Source organism: Echiichthys vipera, assembly GCF_963691815.1.
Source record: "Echiichthys vipera genome assembly, chromosome: 17".
In the NCBI taxonomy this organism is placed as follows: Eukaryota; Metazoa; Chordata; class Actinopteri; order Perciformes; family Trachinidae; genus Echiichthys; species Echiichthys vipera.
In genome coordinates, this window is record NC_139842.1 from 11661813 (window position 1) to 11686797 (window position 24985).

Consider the following 24985-nt stretch of genomic DNA (forward strand, 5'->3'; position numbering starts at 1 on the left):
TCACATTTTGTGTCCACCATGCTTGAGGATTTTTTTTAATATATATAAACAATTACATTTTGACAAAATGACAACTCACGAGAAAAAGCTGACAACACTGTTAAAAGTTGAACAACCTTTAATTATCGAAAGTATTGATGCATTGTATGATGCATTATGTGCAGAAAAGCCAACATAAAAATGCTGAGAAGAAATAAAAAATAATCAAAGAGCTAAAAAAAACACCCCAACAAGGTAAAGATTGTCAGCCATAGTAAAAATTATACACAAAGAAGAATTTGGCTGTATTTGGTCATAGCTTTGAGCTTGAGTGGGAGGGATTGTTACAAGCCATGTATTTAAAATACATTTATCACAATCAATCTGTTAGAAAAATCCCTTTTAATAATAATAAAAGCTAATCGTTGAGCTTTAAAGCCAATTTGAGCTAAATCAGGATAATCAAATGAAATTCAGATGGAAAACAAAATAAAACTACCTTCCTGGTTACGAGAAGAAAAACTACCAAAAATGACAGCATGTGTGCTGTGGAGAGGACACCACTGGAAGACAACTGCATTTTTATATTGCACAAAATATTTGGTCATTAACAACCATAATAGAAGCAGAGCAGCTCTAATTTTTTAATTTAATTTCCTTTGGTCTTTTATACTTGCATGTTTAGTACTGTGCTGTACTTCAGTGGTGCTGAAGAGTCGGACAATTATCAAAAAGCCCTTCTAAGCTGAATGTTGCATTTAGCCATTTGAAACTGACAAATTGGAAAATGATAAATAGATCTTCAGTGGTAGGCTAAAACTCAAATATCTCCAAACACTCTGCTGGATAAAAAAAATATTAGTTGTCAGGCCTATGTGGTGCTAAAACCAGATTCACAGATCTCCAAAATCATTCATAGCATTGGACTTGTAGTATCAATAGTCAGATTTAAAAACAAAAAGGAGACAAGTGAAAGCTTAGCAGCCTTTGAGTTCAGCCGCTGTGTTTTTTAGACTATAAATCTATATGCATTTATTTAAGTCCCATTAGCCTTGAGGCTAACAAGGCTCTCCAGTCCAATCTTAAAATACCCAGCAGTTTATAGAACAAAGAATTTAATATGAAGTCTAATAGCTGGACAGTTTTTGAGGTTTTTGGTTTGAGTCTCTGAAAAAACAGAAGAAAATGGCAGCCTTTTTTCCCCCCCGGAAAGCTGTCTGGCATCATGTGAGTGGAGCTTGAAGAGCTGGAGTGAACCAATGCGTTTGAGTTACCTGTCTGAAATTTTATTCTTAACATTCAAAGCTGAGTGAAGGGGGATCCACTCCTGTTTTCTTCACAGAGCGGTGAACTCTGTCTGGATCTGAGGGTCTAGTTGCGGGGCTGCGATGGCGGCGGGCTCTTGACCAGCAGAGCTCTCCCCTTGTTGGTCCCCAATCACCTCAGGGACGAGGGCTCGTCCAATCCCCTTTAGGAACAGGGTTCCGTCTGTACAGGACAGTTGGTCGGCAAATTTATCAGTTTAGACACATCTTGGACTTGAGCTCAAGCAATGAACCAAACTTATAATAGCAACACACACACATGGATTCAAACTGGGGAGCGCAGCACCACCTTTGCACACTCAGTAAGACACCAAGGATGAATCTTTCTATTAAGTCAGTATTGCAATTAAAGTACCAGTTGACGTTTTAGGAGGTGGAGAGGATCCTTGGTGTGTTAATTGTTAAATGCAACTTATTTTTTACATAACTCTGTTCAAGATGCACATAGAGAAAAACGGCACAGTCAGTTTAAAGCCTGTTTAGTGTGTTTAGGGGTGTGTTAGTTATCACATAAAACTGTTAGCAGGCAAAAGACCAACCTCAGCATCGGGGATGGAGCGGGGTTGCACAAGAGTGTTAGTTTTGTTGGAAAGCAGTTGGTTTAATGTGCAGGATAAATGCATACTAATAAACATACAGTATGTATACAGTATGTGCACAGCAACACGCACATGCAGCGGACACCGAAGCAACACATCAGCCAATCAGATCCTTACCATTACCTGCCTTGCAAAGCTCATCTTACAGGCAGATCAGCAGCTCAGACATCTGTAATATTTACACATTTCCTGTCATGCATCAGATCACCACAGTTACATTTAGAGTGTGAGGCACGATGAGGCTGTGAAAACCGAAAGCCAGAAAGCTAAATAGAGAGGAAGCTGAAATCGCTCAATACTAAATATACTATTAAGTTAATTCAGTCGTTTGCAACGCCTACGCAGAAGAAGAACTCATGTTTGACGATGTTTAACGTCACTAAAGATGTATTCCTGTTTAATGCACTGTGGTTCCATACAGCTGGAATTATATATTATACCGTTATTTTATTCAAATGCTGCAAGTGTCTCTCAATGCAAAAACAGTAAACACCTCCATTCTTTGGCTGACTTTGATGTTGGTATGTAACCAAGTACATGTACTGAAGTACTCATGCTTAAGTATGATATTGAGGCACTTGTACTTGAGCGTTTCCATTTAATGTTACTTTATAAAGAAGTATTGCATTTCTTATTTCAGTACATTAATCTACGTGTTTATATGTTGTCTTTAGTTACTATATCCATAAATACAACACTTTCAGAGTACTTTTGATACCTAAAGTTGCATTTTGCTGACTCAAGTGGCATTTTGAATACATGACATACTACTTTTAATTGAGTAGACAAATCTGAAAAGTTCTTCCATAACTGACCACACACACACACACACACACACACACACACACACACACACACACACACACACACACACACACACACACACACACACACACACACACACACACACACACACACACACACACACACACACACACACACACACACACACACACACACACACACACACACACACACACACACACACACACACACACACACACACACACACACACACACACACACACACACACACACACACACACACACACACACACACACACACCTGATTCTTAAGAACAGTTTTCTGTGGCTGATACTACTTAAATATCATGATTATATGGTATAATTTATTGGTATAGAAATACTGAAAAACAGGATTTGTGAGAAACATGAGACTGTTTACCTGTTATGATCTTGGAGGCGGAGCCCAAGAAGCCGTTATCGTTGTCATTCGCTGCAGGTTGTGGGGGTGGCGGCATGCTGGGTCTGGGCCGTGGCCTGGGAGCCGGCCTAGAGGGCCGAGGGAGAGATCCGGAGTGGTAGAAAGACAGCGGGTTGGAGTGTGGCCCATCATGAGGCGGAGTGTCAGGGGGGGTGGGAGTTCTGGGGGGAGAAGGCTCCGACTCCACCTGGGCCTGGTTGGCTTGAGGAGGCTGCGGGGGCGGGTGGCTCGGGGCGTGGATTGGGCTGTCTTTGCTGGGGTGGCGTCGGGGGGTTATGGGTGGGTGATGAGGGGAGCTGGGTGTCTGGGTGTTGCTGGACAGGGAGGCAAAGGGGCTGTACTGTTTGGGCGGGGCTGGGGCCTGCTTCTTGGTGCCTTCGGAGGAAAACATAATTATGACATGATTTTAACAGTATTGATGGTATCAAAAAATGTAAATAGAAATGTATATCTTCTCACCTCTGCGAACCATGTGTGGACTCGGCCCCCTGGATCCACCCTGAGAGTGGGGGGTTCCTGCTGTAAGATGGACTGAACCATTCCTCTGGGGAGGAGGGGTGGACATGAGCTCGCGGGCCGGGCTGTGGGAATACAATGAATCCAAAAGTTAATCCATCAAAATCCATCCTTTAACAGATTTTAAGAAGGAAGTGCTGCAAGAACTCAAGCATGCAACATTTAAAACAAACTGCATGTTTCCATTCAAAAGACAATTTTCATAGATGATGGTTATCACATGTGGAATAACTCACAAAACAATAGGATAGAAGGATAGAAAAAGGATGCAAAAACAGAAAATCACTTTGTTCAAATGTGCAGTATTGTGTTACATGCTAAATCAGACATTGCCACAAAGACAACAAAACATGCAGGCAGGGGGAGTAGATCTTTAAAAATAGACTGGGTCAATCATCACAACAAGCAGGATGGAGGAAAAAGGTTGCCTGCAATCCAAGTATCACAGGATTCATTGTTGCATTACATTCTTAATTTGTTAAAAAATAAGTCAAATTTAAAAGCAGATGTAATAGACAGTTATTATTATTTACTATTTCAGGACTTCCAACATGAGAACTGGAAACTCGAAAACCAATCAAACACATGACAAACAAAGGACGGGTAAGCTCCGGATTGGCAGATTGGCTGCGAGCAGGCGGAGTATTGTTGCTACCTCAGCTCGCTCCTCCTTACCTGCTCTCCTCTGTGCTGAGCTGGGTTACAACCTGAGGTTGCACTGTGGCTACCTGGACCCCACCACCCAGACCACCACCACCAACACCACCACCACTACTAGCACCACTCAGGCCAGGCTGCTCAGCCTCTGTAGCTGGGGACGGAAGCTGGGAATGGAGCTCAGGCTGGACAGGACCCCCTGCTTCCAGAGGGGGCAGTGGGGGTTGGAAGGTGGGTGAGGTTAGCTGTGGCTGCTTTCTATTTACAGCGCTGGCTCTACGTGGAGTGGGCTCCGGCTGTTTGTTAACAGTGCTAGGGAGGGGGGGAGAGGGGAGAAGGTTCAGGAGGGCAAACAACGTCGCCATCAGACAGAATGAAAGAGCAAGAGGCCGAGAGAGACCGGGAGAGACAGAAAAAACAGCGAGAGCCAAGGCAGACGGAGAGAGATGGTGCGGGAGACAGAGAGATGCTTCCTGAGTTCAATGAAACCAGTTCAGAAAGAAGAACCCGAAAAAAGGACATTAAACCACATGACAGTGACCTTTTTAAATAGAACTTTGTACTGCGACATCTCTGCAGGGACAGAAGAGACAGATGCCCAACAATACAAACACAATGCAACAGAGGAAGCCCACACAAAACATAAAACCTATAGTGTGACCTAAGCTTTAATTGGGAAACAAAGGAGATAACACAAAAGTACACAAGAGTAACAGGACAATTATAGCTCTAGACAAAATGGTATCCCAATGAGACTGAAAAATGTTCAAAAATGGGTTTTTTTTTGTCTGAAAGAACTGCTTTTTCATCATGTTCAGTACCAATATTGAGAAAAACATAACTGATTAGCTTGTGCGGAAATCACCAACAACATAACAGAAATGTTGTGCAAAAATCACAAAAAAAAAAAATCATCATTCCCTTCTTTTACTTATCAGTAACTGGATTTATGGGAGCTACATTGGACTGCGGCACGGCCTTGAAGTCTGGACAGGGCAGATCTTCAGTGGGTGTTTCTGTGACTGTGATGGACTCGTTTGCCACTACATAGAGAGCCGATACGACCGGGCCCCGCGACTCCTGCCTGCTCAGTGTCTTGGGACGAGACGGGAGGGTGAGAGGCAGGCTGAGGCTGAGGTTGGGGCGAGGCAGGTACCTGTCTTTACGGGGAGTGTGACTGTCCCCATCCTGCCCCACCAGGCTGCCGGGGCGTTTCCTTTCCAGGCCTGGTTCTGGGTCTGGGGTGGCTGGGTGGGTGGGCATGGCGAACATGCCCGACACGTTGAAGTCCACCTCTGGGGAGGAAGATGGTGGTAAGAGCATTAGAAGAGATGAAGAACAATGATGGTACAGACAGTCTTCTAATGGTTGTAATCATTTAGCATCGCAGAGCAGCTAGCATGTCTGTACACTTTTAGTTGTAATGAATTTCGTAATTTAATTGTTTGGGTTTCTCTCAACCTGTCTCGGCTACTTAAAATGTATTTAGTGATTTACAACATTTCCCCAAATTCCCTCTGACAACCACTAGAGGACCAGCATGAGCTTGTTAATTGCACATGCCTGAGAGAGCAATACATACAAAGTAAGAGAAGATTTTTGTTGTCAAGACAACACATTTCTTACTTAAAGTGGCACAGACAAGTTTGCAAAGAACTTTCAGAACCTTGAAAAAAAATAAGGCGGTTGAAACATTTCCTGCTAATAAACTCTGCTTGTGCTGCATTCAAGATATTCATGTGAAACACCACAAAGTCTTAGTTTGGGAAGAATTAGTGCACCATCAAACAACATTCGAATAGTCGCCGATGTTTACATTTCTCCCAAAATCCCTTTTTTGTGTTGTGTGTTATTTTCTGTTCTTCTCTATTTAACCTCTTTTAGGTAAGACAGTGAGAAGACGTGCTATTGTGAATGCGAAAAAAAAGAGATGTTTTACCTTCAGGGAAGAACCAATCAGCATGCTGGATAATGGGCTCAATGATGGCGACCACATGGACAGATGTAGCTGCTGCTATCTCTGCCAGTGTCCTGAACACAACCACAGACAGACAAGGACAGTAGAAAGCTTCATCCAAGTCAGCTCTACTTTATACTCGGAAATAAATGTGAGGTGCGAGTACACCGCCCTTACCCTTCAGCCTTTGCCCAGAGAAGGTTAGGCCCAAGGACGATGGCGATGTTGCTGGGAGTCATCTTATTAACCTCACTGTCCTGAGCCAGTTTCGCTAAGAACTTCACGAGATACCTGAAACAGAGACTCATATCAAAAACCTCTAAGCTGCTGTAACGGTTTTTCCATTACAAGCTATTTAGCCAAGTTATATCCAGAGCCAGCGGTTCCCCAAAGCACAGCTTGGTGTCAATACATGTTGTGAGCAACCCAACAAGTCATTTTTTCTTCAATCATTTGGGGATTTTGGCCTTTTCTCATACTGTCTGTCTGAATATACCTGTATTCACCCTCTGTCTGAAACGCTCTGCTGCCCAGTCTGCTCTGATTGGTCAGCATTTCCAGGTCTTTAGCATCTGCAATCTCGGCATTGTAGCGGCACTTTCTTCCTATGTATGGTAAAGCTCTGACATCACAACCGTACAGAAGAGCTGACGGCTCGTTTAAAATTCACAGTTTGTGAATACAGGCCCTGTTTATTTCTCTGTAGATTGAGCGCTTTGATAGTGTCAAAGTATTTATATAGCACCTCAACCTGTTTTATAATCAAAAAGCACAATGAATTCCCACTTTTCAATCAACCCTTCAGATTTATCTCAGGAAGCATTGTTCTAAGCAGAAGTGAGTGCTCCACTGAGACGTCTATCAAGGCATCAGAAATTACTACTTTTGAAAGTAAAAAAGTGGAACAGAAATTAACCCCATACTTTCAGCTCTGTTGATGTACTCCACTGTGGAAACAACACATCATCTGAACAGAATACAATAATACTGGATCTTACCTGAGGTTTGCTTTGTGAGTCTTTGGCAAATGGTCACATGTCACCCACAAGGCCTGAAGCCTCTTGTCAGGGTCAGACACGCTGAAACACACAAAATATTTGCATGTTACATAAGTGCCAGAATATCTAACGCAACCCGTGATCACACACTGCTTCGGGTGTGTGTTTAATGCTTATTAGCAAAGCATGAGTTTGTTTAACAGGATATTAAAAAGAGCAATATCTGTGTGTCTTCTTACTTGGAGGCCTGTGTCCACTCGTCATACAGGCCAAAAGTCATTAGAGGTTCAGGAAGTTCCCTGAGGTAGGACTTCAGGGCTCCTGTGAATGGAGAGTAAAGCTATTAGAAAATGATCAGAACCAGATGGTTTCACTTTTTGAAGATTTTTTAACAGGTTGTACCGGCGACGGCGTGGGGATCGGAGTAGAACTCCTCGAGCTGCGAGGTGGAGCAGTCCAGCGCTGCTTTTAGCTTCTTCAGTTTTGAAGCTCCAGCGGCTATTCTGAAGAGACCCTGCCAGGAAAATGTTGAGAACATGACTGATAAATGCTTTTTTGACAGGCACAGGTGTCTGGTTTCAATCCTTAAAATAAAGAAGTGAGTCTGGTCTGGTATCAGGAAAGGAGAAATAAAGCAAGTGTACCATCCACTTAATGACCGGCAATAATGGGACTACCGATAGAGATGTGGCTGTTTCAGGATGAGTAGTAGACAGACGTAGAGCAGGAGGTGTGTTTCTGTTAATAAAATTATCCTCCTTGGGGAGTCTAGTGATATGGTTACATTTTAAGAGTACAATAGTGAACATGCTAATGCATAACAGATCCCCACACACACACTCACTCACTCACTCTGCCTATTCCCTCAGTCTCTAAGCTAGCTGACCACAAGTTGGCCACAGATGTTTCCAGACTGTACGTTGCCATCATTTCTAGAGAGCAGTCCTCATGACCCACATCTCCTTCCAGCTCCGATAGAGTGAAGTTTTAAGGGTACAAATCTATGTCCAAACTCTGCTTAATTAGCCCTCAACTGTGCCCTAGTTTTCCAAATTCTCTTTTTCTCCCCCCTCTATCCATACCTCCTCCTTCATGCCAGTCTCCAGCAGCATCATGACGCAGGCCTCTAAGGGCAGAGCAATCTCACGGTTACTCCTCTTCAGGTGCTCCTCCAGAGCCGTGCCAAAAGCTGGCTTCTCCATCCAGGAGTCTAGGAGAGAATGTCAGTAGCTTTACAATATGCTAGGTGTAATGATCTCTCCTTACAACCCACTGGATCACTTTTCGATACTTTCCCTAAATCGTCTTTTTTTCCACGAAAAATGTAGCCAGGGAAATCCAGTTTCTTTTACCCCCAATTAAAGAAGTTTTCATTGGCATACTGCACGAAGCTGTAACGTAAGCTGTAACGTAACCTGTTACTATGGAAACACAAGTTGGGAGAGAAACAGATGTAAGGAAATGTTTTTGTCGTAAATTAGTTTTCTGTGAAAATGTACTGACTTCTCTCCTCTTCATTACCATCAATGTATGCCCACCTCTGAGCTGTTAGTCATTTATTTAATAGGACCAGAGAAAAAGCAAGATGTGCCGTTAGATGAGCCTCGGACGTTTGAGCTCTCCAAGGAACTAAAACTTGTGTGCAATTACTGACTTGCGATACAACTGTAATTGGGCTTTGGGGCGATAAAAACATAAAGGGAAATGTTTTGCTTCTGTTGAGCTGGCTCATTTTTTGATTTACTTTATTTGCACTGTCAACCAGGACAGGTGAAAACCCAACAAGCCGTGACAAGCCAGTCGACATTTCACAGCAGCAGAGTACAGAGAAGCTTATGTGTTGCACAATCTATTAACAATAACTATTAACTACTATATTAGCAACGTTTTATATTGTTTGCAGATTTAATGAATGTTTTATGTCTTGCTGTTTACCTTGCTGTATTTGGATAGTTGGTATAGCTGCCTCCAGCGCTGCCAGAGACCTCCTGTGGTAGTCTGCCTGGGCCTCTAATAACTGGTATACAAACACAAACATAATCACAGGTTAGATATACAAAACCTTTGGTATAGAGTGAAGCAGGCATTGAATGGACAGTATTTGCATCATATTTCCATTTTAGTTCTAGGTAATTTAAACTGAGTTGCACCTACCATGACATAATAGCGTGCATAATCTCCCTCTTTGGAAGCAAAGTTGTACAAGTCTGCAGAGAGCTGGTCCTGTAGGATGAAAAAAATATATATATTTCCATACATGGCCCCTGTTATGGAAACCTTTAACATTCTGCTTTACTTTGCACAGAAACTTTTCATTAAGACGCAGATGAACCCCAGAGGACAAACCAATGACCTTTAATATGTGATCCTAATAACGTGCACAGTGTGTTTGTTCCTGTTACAAGGCTTCCCTTGTTCAGCCAGCTCATAAGATATGATCCTTACCTGATGAGAGAGAGAGGTTAGGAGGCCTTGACTGGAATGTTCAGTTATTAGTACACTGTATATACAGCATACCAAAAACACAGCGTTTGGTAAGGCATTATACTGCCTTGTAAATCGTATTTTAAGTAGCAAATTAAAAAAAACTGCATTGCAAGAGAGGTTTAAAGGGGACATATTATGCTCACTTTCAGTATTCACTCTGAAACGCTCCGTTTTAGCACCGGTCTCTTTAAGCGCCCCATCCAGAATGACTGTAACAGCACTCTAGCAGCACTTTTTGCCTACAGTATACGGTATATATGGTATAGCCGTGGCATCACATCACTTTGTTTAAAAGGCACAGTTTCTGAATATGGGGTGTGTGCATTTCTCTGTGGATTGACTGTTTTGATATAGCACCTCAACCTGCTTTACAGTTTTTTTTAAAGAAGACATGGAACCATCACTTTTCTTTTTTAGAATATGAGACCTTTAAAAGTAGGTCTACCTTGCATATTTCTACTTTGTTGAGAGCCTCGTCCATTTCGTCTTTGAGAGAATCGGCCTTAGCCGCCATGGCCTGGTTGTTGGACTTTGTTGCCTGGTACCACCTGCAGGCCAAGACATTATTTAGACACACATCTACAGTAAGCATGAGCATATTGGATGTGAAACTTTTGTTCATATTCACATTCCAAAATGCAAAAAAAACAAGTCACACTAATTTTCTAAATCATTAACATGCAAAAAAAAAGTAGACAATCAAAAGTTAATATTTGGAAATAGCAGGACTCAGTTCAAACTATAAGCCAGTGTACCTCGTCTTGGCTGAGTCATAGTCCAGAACCAGCTTGGCGAGTTGTTTTCTCTGTTTTAGTATATTGGGAATCTCCATCTGTGACAGCGACAGTGAGGATCAAGATTACAGTATTAGTGCACACACATTTGTCACTGTGGATACCACCTTTCCCATGAGAACATTTTGTCAATATTAATCATGCAAAAATGGTAATGGGACAAAAAAAGATGCCAAAGGCTGTGTTGAATTTGGCAGAATCAGGAGATTGAAAAAAGTGTGTACACATCCTGTATAGGCTTCACATTTACAACTTAAATACAGATACACGCAGGTCATCAGTGATCACCACAGGATGCAGAGAGCTGCAGTGTTTCTACCTCAGCCAGCTGGTTGAGAGGATCCAGGATGTCTCTTTCAATCTGGACTTCATGCTGCATCAGTTCAGTCGCTAACCTGCTTTCAGCCTCGCCACAAACATCCATCATCTTGCTGCTCACACACATACACACACACACACACATACACACGAATGTGTATGTAAAAGAAAACACAGTGGAGCCTTGTGAGACCCATCACATGCATTCCACTCAAATAATCACCTTTAATGTTGTATTTTGTTTAATTAGGATCGATGGAATTTATTTTTTATACAGACAGCCATCTCACCCAATCAGGCTCTCGTCTCCCAGCTGACTGCCTCCCTCCTGCATGGCCTGGGACAGTGTTGTCAGGGGAAGCTTTTTCTGCAAACAGACCAGCAAATACAATGATCAGCACCTCTGTAATTACTGCAAATTATCTTTATTTTTCAGCCATAACTATCATATGATATTGGGAAATGTACTTATATATTTATCCCAGAAAAAAAAAGTTATAAAAAATAAACACAAAGCACCCTCAGAGTTTTGTCAGTTTGGATTGAGTGTGGCTGAGGTAGGTCTGTTATTTAGTGGATAGTGAAGCTGGCGGGAGGCCAGCGCTGAATAGTTTTCTCCTGAGTGTCTCTCATATCGATGTGTTACATAAGAGGAGATGCTATGTGTTCATGCGTTCATAGCACAAGATAGCAGGTCCTTGCTAATACTGACAATGGTGTCAAAGTGATTCAGCCTTCGAAAATGTCTGTATGTGCTACAGAGTGACTCTTAACAGCGTCCTGACTATGTAGCTTGTTGCTGATAAAAGAAAGAGATAAAAAGATGAAGTTATGAAAGACTTGTTCAAAGTTGTGAGTGTCTACAAAGTGCAGCTGCTGAATGAAAGAGCAGGAAAGAGAAACTATGTGTTTCTTACATGTCTCTTCTCTGTGTCTGTGCCCAGTTGACCCTGCAGACAGGACACCAGCCTCTTGTGCGTGTTGTGCGACACAAAACGCACCAACTCCAGCCGCCTCTCGATCTATGTGGGAACATAAGACACAGAATTGTCCAAAATCAGAACAAGCAGGCCTACTGTGAGTAGGGGATACATACCTACACACACATGTTTTTCAACAGAAACAACCCAGGTGAGGGCTTCATATCAAATCACAAGAAGCTGCAGCACCAGCACACATCCATCTCTAAACTTTCTTTTAAACGTTCTTGTTATTGAAAAATGATGGATGATGTCGATTATGTTTGTCTAGCTCTATTCTGTTACAACCAGCAGCACTGACAGCTGAATGGAAGGAATCGTGGCAGATAAGTAACGCACACTGATGAATTGTGGTATAACTGGAAAAAGGGAAAGCTTTTTTGTCTCGACATATGAGGACTCCATGCAGAGATATCATCAGGAAGAACAGATTAATCATTGCGGCTGCAGGTCTGAGGTGGCCTGATCTACTGGTTATACGTCATGAGCAGTGAAGTATAGTATGGTGGTTTTGCATGTGTTTAACCCCTTACATACGAATGTGTGCTTTACCTTACCACAGCTCATTTTCCAGAGCATACAGCTTGATTTTTCTACTTTTACACAACCAGTGGCTTAAGTTAATTTCCTGCTAATATAGAGTACTCCACCAGTACATTTGCTTCCCCACATCTAAACCATGTTTAACAGCTACCTCACTGCAAGAACGCATTGGAAAAAATGATACTGTGAACAAGGGTTCGCTGTGACCAAATGAATGGAACTTATAGCAGAAACACTTTTACAATGTAATTTAACTGTATTCACCGTGAATTGGTTACATTAAGCCGATACCCAACTTAGTCCTTCGGGGGAAATGGCTAATATTTCAAGCTTTCAAGCAGCCAGCAGATATCCAGGCCACGACCTTCTCGTTCGAGCAGTGGCCATTGTTTGCGGTCCGATTAGCAACTTGAGACACGAGAATGGAGTTGGAGTTGAGTAATAGTGTCTCTATAAAAAGATATCTGCGGATGAATGCAGATAAATGATAGTTACAGTATATCGTCGTCAGCCAATAATCGACGGCAAATATGTTCCGCCTCTTTTGCTCTCCACATGGACTGTTTACCTGCATGCAATCAAAGTCTGCTCAAACGTGATTGGTAAATACCGTATTTTTCGGATTATAAGTTGCAGTTTTTTTCATAGTTTGGCCGGGGGTGCGACTTATACTCTGGAGCGACTTATGTGTGAAATTATTAACACATTACCGTAAAATATCAAATAATAGCCGAGGCTATTATTTATCTCAGTCACGTAAGAGACTAGGCGTACATCAGCAATCGTCACACACACACATCAACCAATCAAAATTCGGCGGGGGTGGGTCATGGCAGAAGTGCATTGTAAAAAAAAGATGCTACCTGCTAATGCTTGAGCTAAGCAGCGCATTGTCTACCTTTGGAGTTGGCGGAGTTGTTCAGAAGTGACACCGAGGAAGAAGAGTTCAGTGGATTTAGTGATTAGGAGTGACAGATTGTTTGGTAAACGTATAGCGTGTTCTATATGTTATAGTTATTTGAATGACTCTTACCTTAATATGTCACGTTAACATACCAGGCAAGTTCTCAGTTCATTGTTTATGCGTCATATAACGTACACTTATTCAGCCTGTTGTTCTATTTTTATTTTAAATTGCCTTTCAAGATGAAATGTCTATTCTTGGTGTTGGATTTTATCAAATAAATTTCCCCCAAAAATGACTTATACTCGAGTGCGACTTATATATGATTTTTTCCTTCTTTATTATGCATTTTCGGCTGGTGAGACTTAAACTCCGGAGCGATGTTTAATCCGACAAATACGGTACTTCTCGGGAATATAAACAGAAACCAGAACGCTTCCGCTACCCAAATCTTGTCCTGTTGCCTACAGATTCTGTTTATAGAGATTTGGATCCAGCAGATGAGTGCATTCCTACTTAAACATTGGTGAGGTAGTTAATCCTTCACAGTTACTATTTATTAATAAATTATTTAATTTCATTTTTGAAAGCTAAACAGCTAAAAGCGTTATAAAGTTCTCCATAATACATTTTCTGTAAAACCTTTTGAGAATAGGAGAATTTGTTTTGAACAGAAAAACAAATGTCAAAATGTTATATAAATCCAATACAACTGTCCTGTTAATTGACCTGTAATGGTCTAATATAAAAAGAGATATTACTGCTGAAAAACAAAGAGTGTCCAAAATACAAAAAAACACTGAAGTTGTGAAGAGAAAAACTTCTTGCATTTGAAAGGTTGTCCTTTTGCATCCAGCTCTGTGATCTCAGATGTCATAATGTCCTTGAATGCACCACATGTGAAAGTTTTCAGTCTCTGCTCGCAGCTTTATGATATGTGACATGTGACAAAAACGTAACTCTGACAAGTCTAAAAGGTCCGAGTTTCTGCTGGTTAATTTCCATACGTTATTGAAATGAACTGAGCCCAGTGGCTGAATGGTTTAAATGGTCTAATCACCTATAGTTTGTTTCAGGAAATGCAGTAATCAGCAATAATGTTAAGTATACAAACATTAGAGTTGATCTGCTAAAACATGCAAAACAGTAGTATGGTCTTTAAAGCCAATTAACTCAATGCAAACTTGTTGCCATTTTCAAAATGTCATTTAAGTATATATGTATATCTACTTCCTCTTCCTGTTTCAGTGTAAACATTCAGTTGTCACTACATCTGAGGGTCCCTCATTTGCTGTCTAATCACCATCTCGCCCTCACTCTTGTTCCTTTACTTTTATCCTCGCTGTTCTCTTAACGGCGTGTCAGGCTCTCTCAAACACTTTTCCTCCTCCCTCTCCTTTTACTCTCTCCTCCCTCTTTCCTGCAGCTGTCGCTCCATGCCAGACCACAGCTGGATTTGGCTTCCTTGCCTGGATCCAATTGATTCACTCACCATTCAGCTGATCCCCAGCTCTGATTAATGCATAGAAGTCTAGCTCTATCTGGTGGTGACGGCTCGATTGGATCCAGACCTCCAACATTCAGTGCCAAGAAGGAAAGAAAGAGGCCTTAGTGACTTTGGGGTGGCCGCAGACTGGATACAATGGGTGATCGCATTGTCTATGCCGAGTTTTTCCATGAGTGCACACCAAAATACCCTCAAGACACGCACCGAAAGTACAAAATACAATGTCTTTGATATTAAGTCTGTTTTGCACCATTTGAAACGTCTCAAAGTTTAACGATCCTAGGTTACTTCTCTGCTTAGTTTTACCTTCGGTGTTATGAAGTATTGGCATTGATTCAATTAGCCAGCCTCATGTTTGAAGCGAGAGAGAGAGAGAGAGAGAGAGAGAGAGAGAGAGAGAGAGAGGAGAGAGAGAGAGAGAGAGAGAGAGAGAGAGAAGAGAGAGAGAGAGAGAGAGAGAGACGAGAGAGAGAGAGAGAGAGAGAGGAGAGAGAGAGAGAGAGAAGAGAGAGAGAGAGAGAGAGAGATGAGATGAGAGAGAGAGAGAGAGAGAGAGAGAGAATAAGCAGGAAAACTCAGCAACTCCCTGATCATAAGCGCAGACAAGTGCACACAATCCCTTCTGCCTGCATCTCCAGTTAAAGAGCTGTCCAAAGGTTTACAGGACAGTTACTGCCAGATTTTTTTCCCCAGAAAGCAATGAAAACAGTGAACAGAGCAAGCCGATGACCTCTGACCTGCCACAGCAAAAAAATGTGGAACGTTTGGCGAGTCATAGAGGAACTGAAAGGGTGGATACAGTTTTGTTTTCCTGGCTCAGAGCTGCTTTGGCAGACTGGATAGCTGGTGAACTGATTGGCTGGCTGACCTTGTTGGCAGGATGGCTAACTGTCTGGTTAGCTGATGACAGAGCAGAAACCGGATACTCTGAATAGCTGGTTGCTTAGAGGGAATAGTTTGACAGTTTGGGAAATAGGCCTTTTCTCTTTCTAGTCTAGAGTAAGATGAAAAGATTGATACCTTTCTCATGTTTATACCGTAAATATGAAGCTATAGTGAGCAGCCAATTATCTTGGCTTAGAATAAAGACGGAAAACAGGGGGAAACAGCTAGCCTGGATCCATCTGAAGGTGACAAGATCTGCCGACGAGCACCTCTAAAGCTCACTAATTAGCACACTGTATCTCATTGGCTTCATCAGTACAAAAATCAAAGTTTATAAATGTAAAGTCATAATATTAGTGAGTCCGAACGATTTCTTGGCTGGGACAAGGAAGTAACACCACCAGACACATTTCTTAATCACTAAATTATGAACCGGATATGTGGCCGCTGTGCAATCCTGCCTGCTCATGCTCTACCCAGGTACCACCACTCGCTTTAACCAAACGGAGTACTTCCGGCAAGTGAGAACGCATCTGAAATGGATGTCATCTGTTTCGCGCTGCATTTGGGGCTTAGCACTGCCCCAGACGCTTGAGATTAGCTTAAACAAATACAAACAACCCACATTTTGTCCCCCTGCATCAGAATGTTAACTCATGCAGTCAGATCATACTGCAGCGCGGGAATATACTGTAGTCTGGCAATGGGAGACCACCTTCGGAGACCATTTCCGGTCTTTGTGCTAAGCTAAGCTAAGCACCACAACAACAGCCCATTGTGTATAACCTAATCAAATACTGAGCTACAGGACCACTTCCAGCCTGGCTCTCTGTAGTGTACGAGAGCCTCCTCAACTCTCCCACTGAAGCACGACGTGTCCAAACAAGACAAATGCCTTAGCCAATGCAAAGGACTATGGAAAAAATGGAAAAGAAAAGACTACTACGACACCATGGAAATAGTGTCGAATTTCAAGTTGGACGGTTCAGAGAAGGGGGTGTGGGAGCATGTTGGGGAGAGGGAAAGGAAAAACGATTCTTTCTCTGCTCATGTTTGGAAAGAGGGGAACTTTCCCACCTAGTGTGATTGAATTTAAATACCGATACTGATTCGCTGCTACACATCAGTAAACTGTGAGCTACACATTTTATTGACATGATCATAATCCGGTTACAGATTCTGACTTGGAGCTCAAGCTGTTGTGCTAAAAGACATCCAAGCCACTTCCACTATGCTGACCGCTTGACAATCACATTCCTCACAGAGCTGCAACTAAAGGAATGTCTAACGCAGCACAAAGCTCCTGTCGTTCAGAACGAGGACCAAAGACGAGAGAACGCATTCTCTGGAAGGGTTGGGTCGGTTAGTGCACTATGCTTTAGGGACAAAATTGTAAATATACGACAAGATGGAACTATTACCACATTTAAAGCAAAAAAAGCAAAACCTCAACTGTTTGTCTTGCTTACAGTAAAACAACTACATGTATTTCTGCTTATTCAATAAAGAAATAATCAGTTTGCTCACCACCAAGTGTCTGTGGGGTGTTACTATGTGTGCAAACCGCATGGGGTTCATAGTTCACTGACGCATGTCATAAAACTTCCATGATTGAATAAGAGGTTTTAGACTTCACCTTTCCTACCACAAAAGCTCTGTTCTTTTCCTTTCCTTTAAACATGCTCTGTCTTTTTCAGCCTCTCTTGTATGTCTTAGTAGTGATCTCACAGTTTCACTAGCCATAGTACTCCCCATCCCCCAACACACAGACAGCACACAGCATACATCCAGTATGATTTCAAGATAACATAACATTGCCAGGGTTCGCCTTGAGTGGAAAACCATGAAGCACTGCTCCCACAGTGCCAAACCCCTGAGCTGGTGAGGCGTTACTGAATGAAAGACTCCAGTAATGTTTTAATGCCAGCAGTTGTACTCCAAGGCTGCAGAGAGACTTGGCATCAACAAGCTTCTCACGCATGATGGCTTTAACAGAGCTGTGAGTAGAACTTGTAGGTCCTTTAATAACTTCCCCATTTTGAGCTTACAGAAAATTAAATCTTAGAGTTTTAGTTTCAGTTGTACCACTGAGATACAGTAGTTAAGTGGGATAGATGGTGAAGGGACATAATACTGAATCAAAGTTACATTAACCTGTAAACAAACAATGATATCTGTACCTACAAATGTGGGTTTATTTTCAGTATTGATTAATTTGCTTTTTAGTGTTCAATTATTTTGTTCACTTTTGATACATCAGAAAATTATTAATTTCCGACAGCCTGAGATGATGTATTCAAATTGTATGTTTTGTTCAATTTTACAGTCCAAAACCCAAATACTTTAAGTTTTCTGTTAAACATTTCAAAGAAAAGCCTCACATATGTATAGTTGAAAAGCTAGAAACAGCAAATGCAACAAAACAAATGATCAAATCTAGTTGCTGATTAATATTCTGTTAATTAATCTACAAAACTAAATGGGAATGTTCTCAGAAATTTTGAAATGAAAAAAGTGAAAACATTTTTACTGAGATTCATTAGTTACTCACCAATTCATAAACCTATTATCCTGTTTTGATAGTGTGAAATATTGTGCTTTGAGGTATCTTTACACTCGAGTTAGTATCCCAGAATACTGTCAGCACTCTGGCACGAGACACAGTTTGTCTCTGAAGCCACCTGACAGTTGATGTACATGAACCACTGTATATAAAGATGGACGACTTGATGTTTTTCTGATACATTTGGTTTGAATTAGTTATTTGATGGGGGTAAAAGGTCTTGATTAACTGCTGTGAAGGACTCACGATTGGTCGGGCGGGTGTACGGACGGTACTGCAATGACGTGACTCTACTGCCCGATCGCTATTGCGCAGACACTTCTTGCGAAATTACAACATGGCGGCGCCGTATCTGGGATATTCTGGCTTCACTTTTCTATAGTGAGAGGAAGTGGAGCCGCGTCGTCCATCTTTATATACAGTCTACGGTATGAACAGTGAACAATAATGTCATATTCACCTGTAGGAGGTCATCACTCAGCACCTCAGTTTTCTCAGCCCTGTTGAAGTAAACACACATATGGAACCAGAGGTCAAACACTGACAACAAATAGAGAAATATAAACACAGACGTAGAAAAACACTTTTCCACATACAGAGATCTCACTCACACACACGCACACGCACAGATAATACAATGGAATCCGAGGATAGGAGTTAGAGGACACAACAGTGCTATGGCAGTGAATTATAATTAAATCCCTTAAAGAATATGGAGAATTTGAACATGTCTCACTCTGTACTCTGTTTTTTATGGATCACAAGTTATATTTCAACTAAACAAGACCTAACTCGCTGTTCCAGAGCAATCTGATGCAAATGAGATCATCAAATTAAAGCAGAAGAGTCTTTCCATCCCAACCTGTCTGCAGTTAGTGCCTGCAGCAGAGTTAAAAAGCGCATAATATGCTTAAATCCACAACCAAATGTTGTCACATGAGAAACCTCCTAACAATGTGAAATATGTGAAATACTGGGTACATGTACTCCTCACACATGCACAAGCCAATCATCGCTCATGCCTGTGGTTGTTTTCCATGATGGACCTGTCGGATTCCTCTACCCTGTTCCAACACACACTTCCTCTTGTGTCATCTGCACCTTGTTTGTTATGGCAACAGGGGGATGTGTGTGAGGGTGAGGGTGAGGGTGGGAGTTGCAAAAGTGGCTTGTTGATGTCTGAAACACAGTGAACACACCGCACGTTGTAGCAGAGTCTGCAGAAAACGGGAGTGTGACGTCACTCCAAAATGTCTTAGAAATGTTGAGACACACACACACACACACACACACACACACACACACACACACACACACACACACACACACACACACACACACACACACACACACACACACACACACACACACACACACACACACACACACACACACACACACACACACACACACACACACACACACACACACACACACACACACACACACACACACACACACACACACACACACACACACACACACACACACACACACACACACACACACACACACACACACACACACCCCTAATGACCTCTTTTCTTTTCTATACCAGAGCAGACAAACACTACAGATGTAAATCTCACAGGGATCAATTAACCCTCTCCCACCCAAGAGCTATTACCTCGTACTGATGTGAGTTACGCCCAGATTCAGGCTGACCTCACTTATGCCTGAAATATCCTCACTGTTGTTGGGAAACACCTTTGGCTGCATTCTGCTGTCTTGAGATTGTATCATGAGTAGAAATTTTTTTTATGACTCTACAGACAGATCAGTGATTTGCTGTTTGGCACACATTATAAGTTTTGACAATCTATGACGGTAAATAGAATATCTTTGGGTTTTTCCATTTTAAAGACATCATGTTTTGTCCTGGGATGTTTTGATGGGCACTTTTCACTCTTTGCTGACATTCTTTGGAACAAAAGATTAAATATGACAATCGATAGAATAATCAATAATGAAAATAATCCGTAGTTGCAGCCCAAGTTGTTATCAAATGTCGAATTAAACGTTTCATAATCTTGTGTGTATATATATATATACATAGAGAGAGAGAGATTTAGAGGAAACTGGTACATGACTTTCATTAAGGACCAATACAGGCAGCAAATAAGCATATATTAAGATGAAAGTCACTGCTTGTTCAGATGTACTTCATACAGTATATGGGATGGCATGATATACGATCTGCAGTCAGAATACCTACACACTGATGCACATGATCACATTACACATTAAGCTTTACTGGCTCACTACATGAGCAATCTTTAGATTCCTATCAATATTGAATCAGCATCGATTTGACTGGAGTGCGGCTTGGCTCTGGCCAGCAGCTATTGTTCTAAGAATAGACTCCAGGCAGACCCTGAGAGAAAGCTTGGAGAAAAACAACACAGAGTGACAGAAAGAGTAGAAACAGTAACCATGCGTTATGTAAATGAACTTTTGATTACTAAGCCGGTGAGAAACTCCCATCAAACACAAAATAGAAATACTAAAAAGATGCATGCAAGCGTAAACAACACTGCAACAACTACATGTAAATCAAACTGGCTTCCTCTTTCTCTTAAAAACACCCCTCTGTGGCTGTGTGACATCCCCAGCCATCCGCTGCGTCCCTGTCAACAGCCATGGAAATGCTTACTCCACACAAAAAACCTCTGCGCCCGTCCCTTCCTGTGCCAAACAGAGAACCACATCATCGCAAACCGTCATGGGGGGGGCACAAATTCACAGGTTTGTGAAATAGATTTAAAATAAAAAAGTCATCCTAGTGCTACTGTGGCAACCAGTTCATGTAAAGTCTATGTAAAGTTCACAGTAACAGATGGAAGATGAACAGTTTCCTGAGCGGTGGAGGGGATGTTGTGGAGCATAGACCGCTCTAAACCAGGTATAGGCAAAATAATCAATCTCAAAAATAAAATGATGGGCCCAACTACGATGATGTGACTTTACTTTTTCTTTTAGTGCATGTCATCAAACTGATTTAGAGCTGCAACGATTAATCGATGAATTGATAATGTAATCGACAGAAAAGTGTGAGGATTTTCCATTTCTTGACTTTTGGTCAGACAGAACAACATGCTTGAAAACATCTGGGAAGTTGTGATTGGCCGTTTTTTTTCCTTTTTTAAATAAGGAGACACATTTAAACACACTGCTTTAACCTCGGTGGTTACTTTACCCACCTTTTAATGAAACACAATGCTGCTAATCTCAGCCATTCTTTTCATATAACATCATAACTCCCACTTTGCTTTTTTCATGCAGTGCTACAAATGGCACCAAAGGATTTCACAGTATCCAGCAGTAATCCACAGTGTGTGTGTGTGTGTGTGTGTGTGTGTGTGTGTGTGTGTGTGTGTGTGTGTGTGTGTGTGTGTGTGTGTGTGTGTGTGTGTGTGTGTGTGTGTGTGTGTGTGTGTGTGTGTGTGTGTGTGTGTGTGTGTGTGTGTGTGTGTGTGTGATCGCAAACTCTTCGGCCTCTAAGTAAGTAAGTATCATTCTGCTCAGTTGAGTTTTACTACTCGTTCACAACATATGGAGGATTGTATGCGAGGAATCCAAAGCCAGTGGCTACAGGCGATCGGTCGGAAAAGTCATTTTGAGGAGACATTACGAGGACATCATCTGCAGACACCATTAATGCAGTAATAACTGGAGACATGGTCTCAGCGGTGGCTGCTGATAGGGAACAGGGCTGGAAACCCCTGTGGGGACGGAGATGAAAGGAGAGAAGGAGATGGTATAGATATTGTGTGTGTGTGTGTGTGTGTGTGTGTGTGTGTGTGTGTGTGTGTGTGTGTGTGTGTGTGTGTGTGTGTGTGTGTGTGTGTGTGTGTGTGTGTGTGTGTGTGTAAACTAACTGCCAGCATCACCACATATCAGGAAGTATGTGTTTGTGTGACCACCCTTGCTTACAACTGCAGGAATAACAGTAACTCTAAAATATGATCTTATACTGAAGTGAAAGCTGGGGACATTACGGGGCCCAGAGCTGATGAGGGCCCACAGGGCTAAGCAGCATTTCTGCCTTCAAGCAAACAAAAGACATACAGAGAAACATAATATTTTGGAAAGCAAACAACTTGTCAACTGACAGAAAACTAATTGCCAAATATTTTGATAATCAATTCATTGTTTTAGTCCTTCCATCAAGCGAAGATGGCAAATATTTTAGTTCTAGCATCCAAATTGAGAGAATGTGTTGCCTTTTCTCAGTTTATATCATTTAAATGGATATCTTTGTGTTTTCGGTGCTGGTGACAAAACAAGTTATTTGAGGATGGTATCTTGGGCTCACAACTTATGGTCGACATGTTTCTACTTTCTTCTTGTATATCATAGATTAATCAAAACAAAATGAGTGACTTATGACTACCACAGTCCACACACACATTAGACAGAAGAAGAGCATTGGAGCTTAATACTTAATCAAACGACATATGGAAACCCATTTACCTTCAAAACTTGTAAAAAAAAAAAAAAAAAAACGTGCATGTGGGCAGGCTTAGTTTCTTTCTCACAGCAAACGGATCCCCAAACTTAAATTAGACCCAGGTACTATGTATTACGCAAAACGTAGCCCAGCCCTTCCGACAACACTGATGGCAATGGAAGAAGACTAGAAATGAATATGGACAAACAATAGAAGAACAACAACACTGAATGTTGACAAATCAAGAGCAGCAACGACAGTGTTGGCCTGCCAGAATAAACCTGTGTGGCATCAAGTGTTTAAAACGACAGCTCACCTTCCAACAGTCTGGTTGGCGAGTTGCCTCATGCGATTGAACTGTTTCTTCATGTTTTCTTCCTCCTCCGCGTCTCCTGTGAGTGTGTTAAAGTTAGCTGGGACTCGGCGCGCTGTCGTTCATCCACTGTGGATCCAAAAAGTTGCGCTACGTCGCAGCCATTGCGGCAGAAAGGGCTGCGGCTGCGCTCCGACCACTTTAACTGGATGTTTTTTTAACTGATTCAACTCGGTGACATTACCCGGAGAAAGACACGCAGATCAGTACAAACGGCTTCTGACAAGCTGCTGGATCCCCATTGCCACGATTATCCGACTTTCTATTTAACTGGTTTGAGTGCAACCAGTGTGGTATGAAGGAGGAAGTGCCTTTACTTCCCTACTGTAGCATATGTGCTGCTCGGCCCAGTGGTGACATGTGATACCCTTGCAAGAAGAAAAAAAAAGCTTTGACTCAGCTATTGGTCTGTCATGGCCATGACAAAGTCAAAGTTTTCTTTAGTAGACAATACAACAATCATATTATAGTTAAAATATGCTGATTATTTAATGGAAATTGCTGATTGCTGAACTAACTGGGTAAATTGGAGTAAGATGACACATTTAATTTAAAACTATATACAATTTAAATAAATTACACCGACTACATTTTACAAAAATGAATAAATAATACATTAAAAAAACCAGACCCAAAGCCTTTTAGTTGCAGGTCCAAAGTCAGTCTTGGTCGCCTCAGAGATGGCTAAACACCAGTGGTGGAAGTAGTACTCAGAGCTTTACTTAAGTAAAAGTAGTAATAGCACACTGTAGAAATACTCTGTTACAAGTAAAAGTCCTGGATTCAACATCTTACTTTAGTAAAAGTACAAAATTATTAGCATCAAAATGTCCTTTAAGTACAAAAAGTCAAAGTACTCATTATGCCGAATGGCCTGCTTCAGAATTAAATATGATCAGATTATAATCATGGATAGATTATTGTGGTGATTATTGTAGATTCAATGTAGGGCTAATTTGATCTACTTTAAATACTGCTGTGTAGCTTAATCTATGACAATATATGGTATTCCATTTGTTGATAATATTATGTATTTATAATCTGAATCTGTAAAGTAACTAAAGTTACCAAACAAATGTAGTGGAGTAAAACGTTAAACATTTCCTCTGAAATGTAGTGGAATAGCAGTATAAAGCAGATTAAAATGAAATTTCTCAAGTAAAGTACAAGTACCTCAAAATTGTAGTACAATACTTTAGTAAATGGACTTACTTTTCATCACTACTAAACACGTCCAGATAATGTTTTCTCCAGGCTGACTGGAGATCAGTTTAGTTCAAACATTAAACACTGGATCAGCACTCTGCCGTCCCGGAGAGATCTGCTGCCACCGTGTGGCTGATACTCTGTCATGACAGGCACCCTATAGTCATGAATTGTATAATCAGAATAACACACACACACAGACACACACACACACACACACACAGACACACACACACACACACACACACACACACACACACACACACACACACACACACACACACACACACACACACACACACACATACACACACACACACACACACACACACCATAGTTTTGTCATGTCTCCTTAATGGTATCTGAACACAAATTTTATCATATGCACCTCTGAGATGTTGTGTTTGTTCAGCCACCTTAATACAATGTAGATGAACGGGATTTTTCTTAAGGAGCTCAAATCATTCTTCCTGAAGTTCAGTAAAACTGAGTTCCCTCTGTGGATCTTGGTATAGAGTTTGTGAGATCCATGCTTATAATGGCTCAAAAACAAATATTTTCAGACAAAGGTCACACTTCTGCCTTATCGGACTAACACAGCCTAATAAGGGTCAGTATATACATTGTAAAGGCATTACTATCTGAGCAACAGCAATGTCATAGGACCTATGAACTGTTTGTCATGGGACTGAGGGTGAGTTTATGATCCCAATAAATGG

General features: G+C 41.5%; 1 protein-coding gene across 4 annotated transcripts; it reads right to left on the reverse strand.

The window, feature by feature from the left end:
• Positions 1-106: 106 nt before the first annotated feature.
• arhgap17b (Rho GTPase activating protein 17b) lies at positions 107-23372 on the reverse strand. Of its 4 annotated transcripts, none has more exons than XM_083931436.1 (21): positions 23004-23372; positions 18698-18737; positions 11773-11877; positions 11146-11222; positions 10857-10968; positions 10499-10575; positions 10189-10291; positions 9411-9479; positions 9192-9273; positions 8339-8466; positions 7659-7770; positions 7496-7577; positions 7257-7337; positions 6436-6549; positions 6241-6332; positions 5458-5596; positions 4320-4613; positions 3588-3709; positions 3090-3503; positions 2021-2072; positions 1327-1467 (listed from the first exon to the last, which is right to left on the reverse strand). In XM_083931436.1, the coding sequence occupies exons 1-20, from the start codon at positions 23054-23056 to the stop codon at positions 2065-2067; spliced, it is 2304 nt and encodes a 767-aa protein (XP_083787562.1). In that variant the 5' UTR covers positions 23057-23372; the 3' UTR covers positions 1327-1467; positions 2021-2064. The 4 variants fall into 4 exon arrangements, with proteins under 4 accessions (XP_083787561.1, XP_083787564.1, XP_083787562.1 ...); XM_083931437.1 differs by having other exon boundaries at positions 1337-1467; positions 2027-2072; XM_083931435.1 differs by lacking the exon at positions 2021-2072 and having other exon boundaries at positions 107-1467.
• Between the last annotated feature and the right edge of the window lie 1613 nt (positions 23373-24985).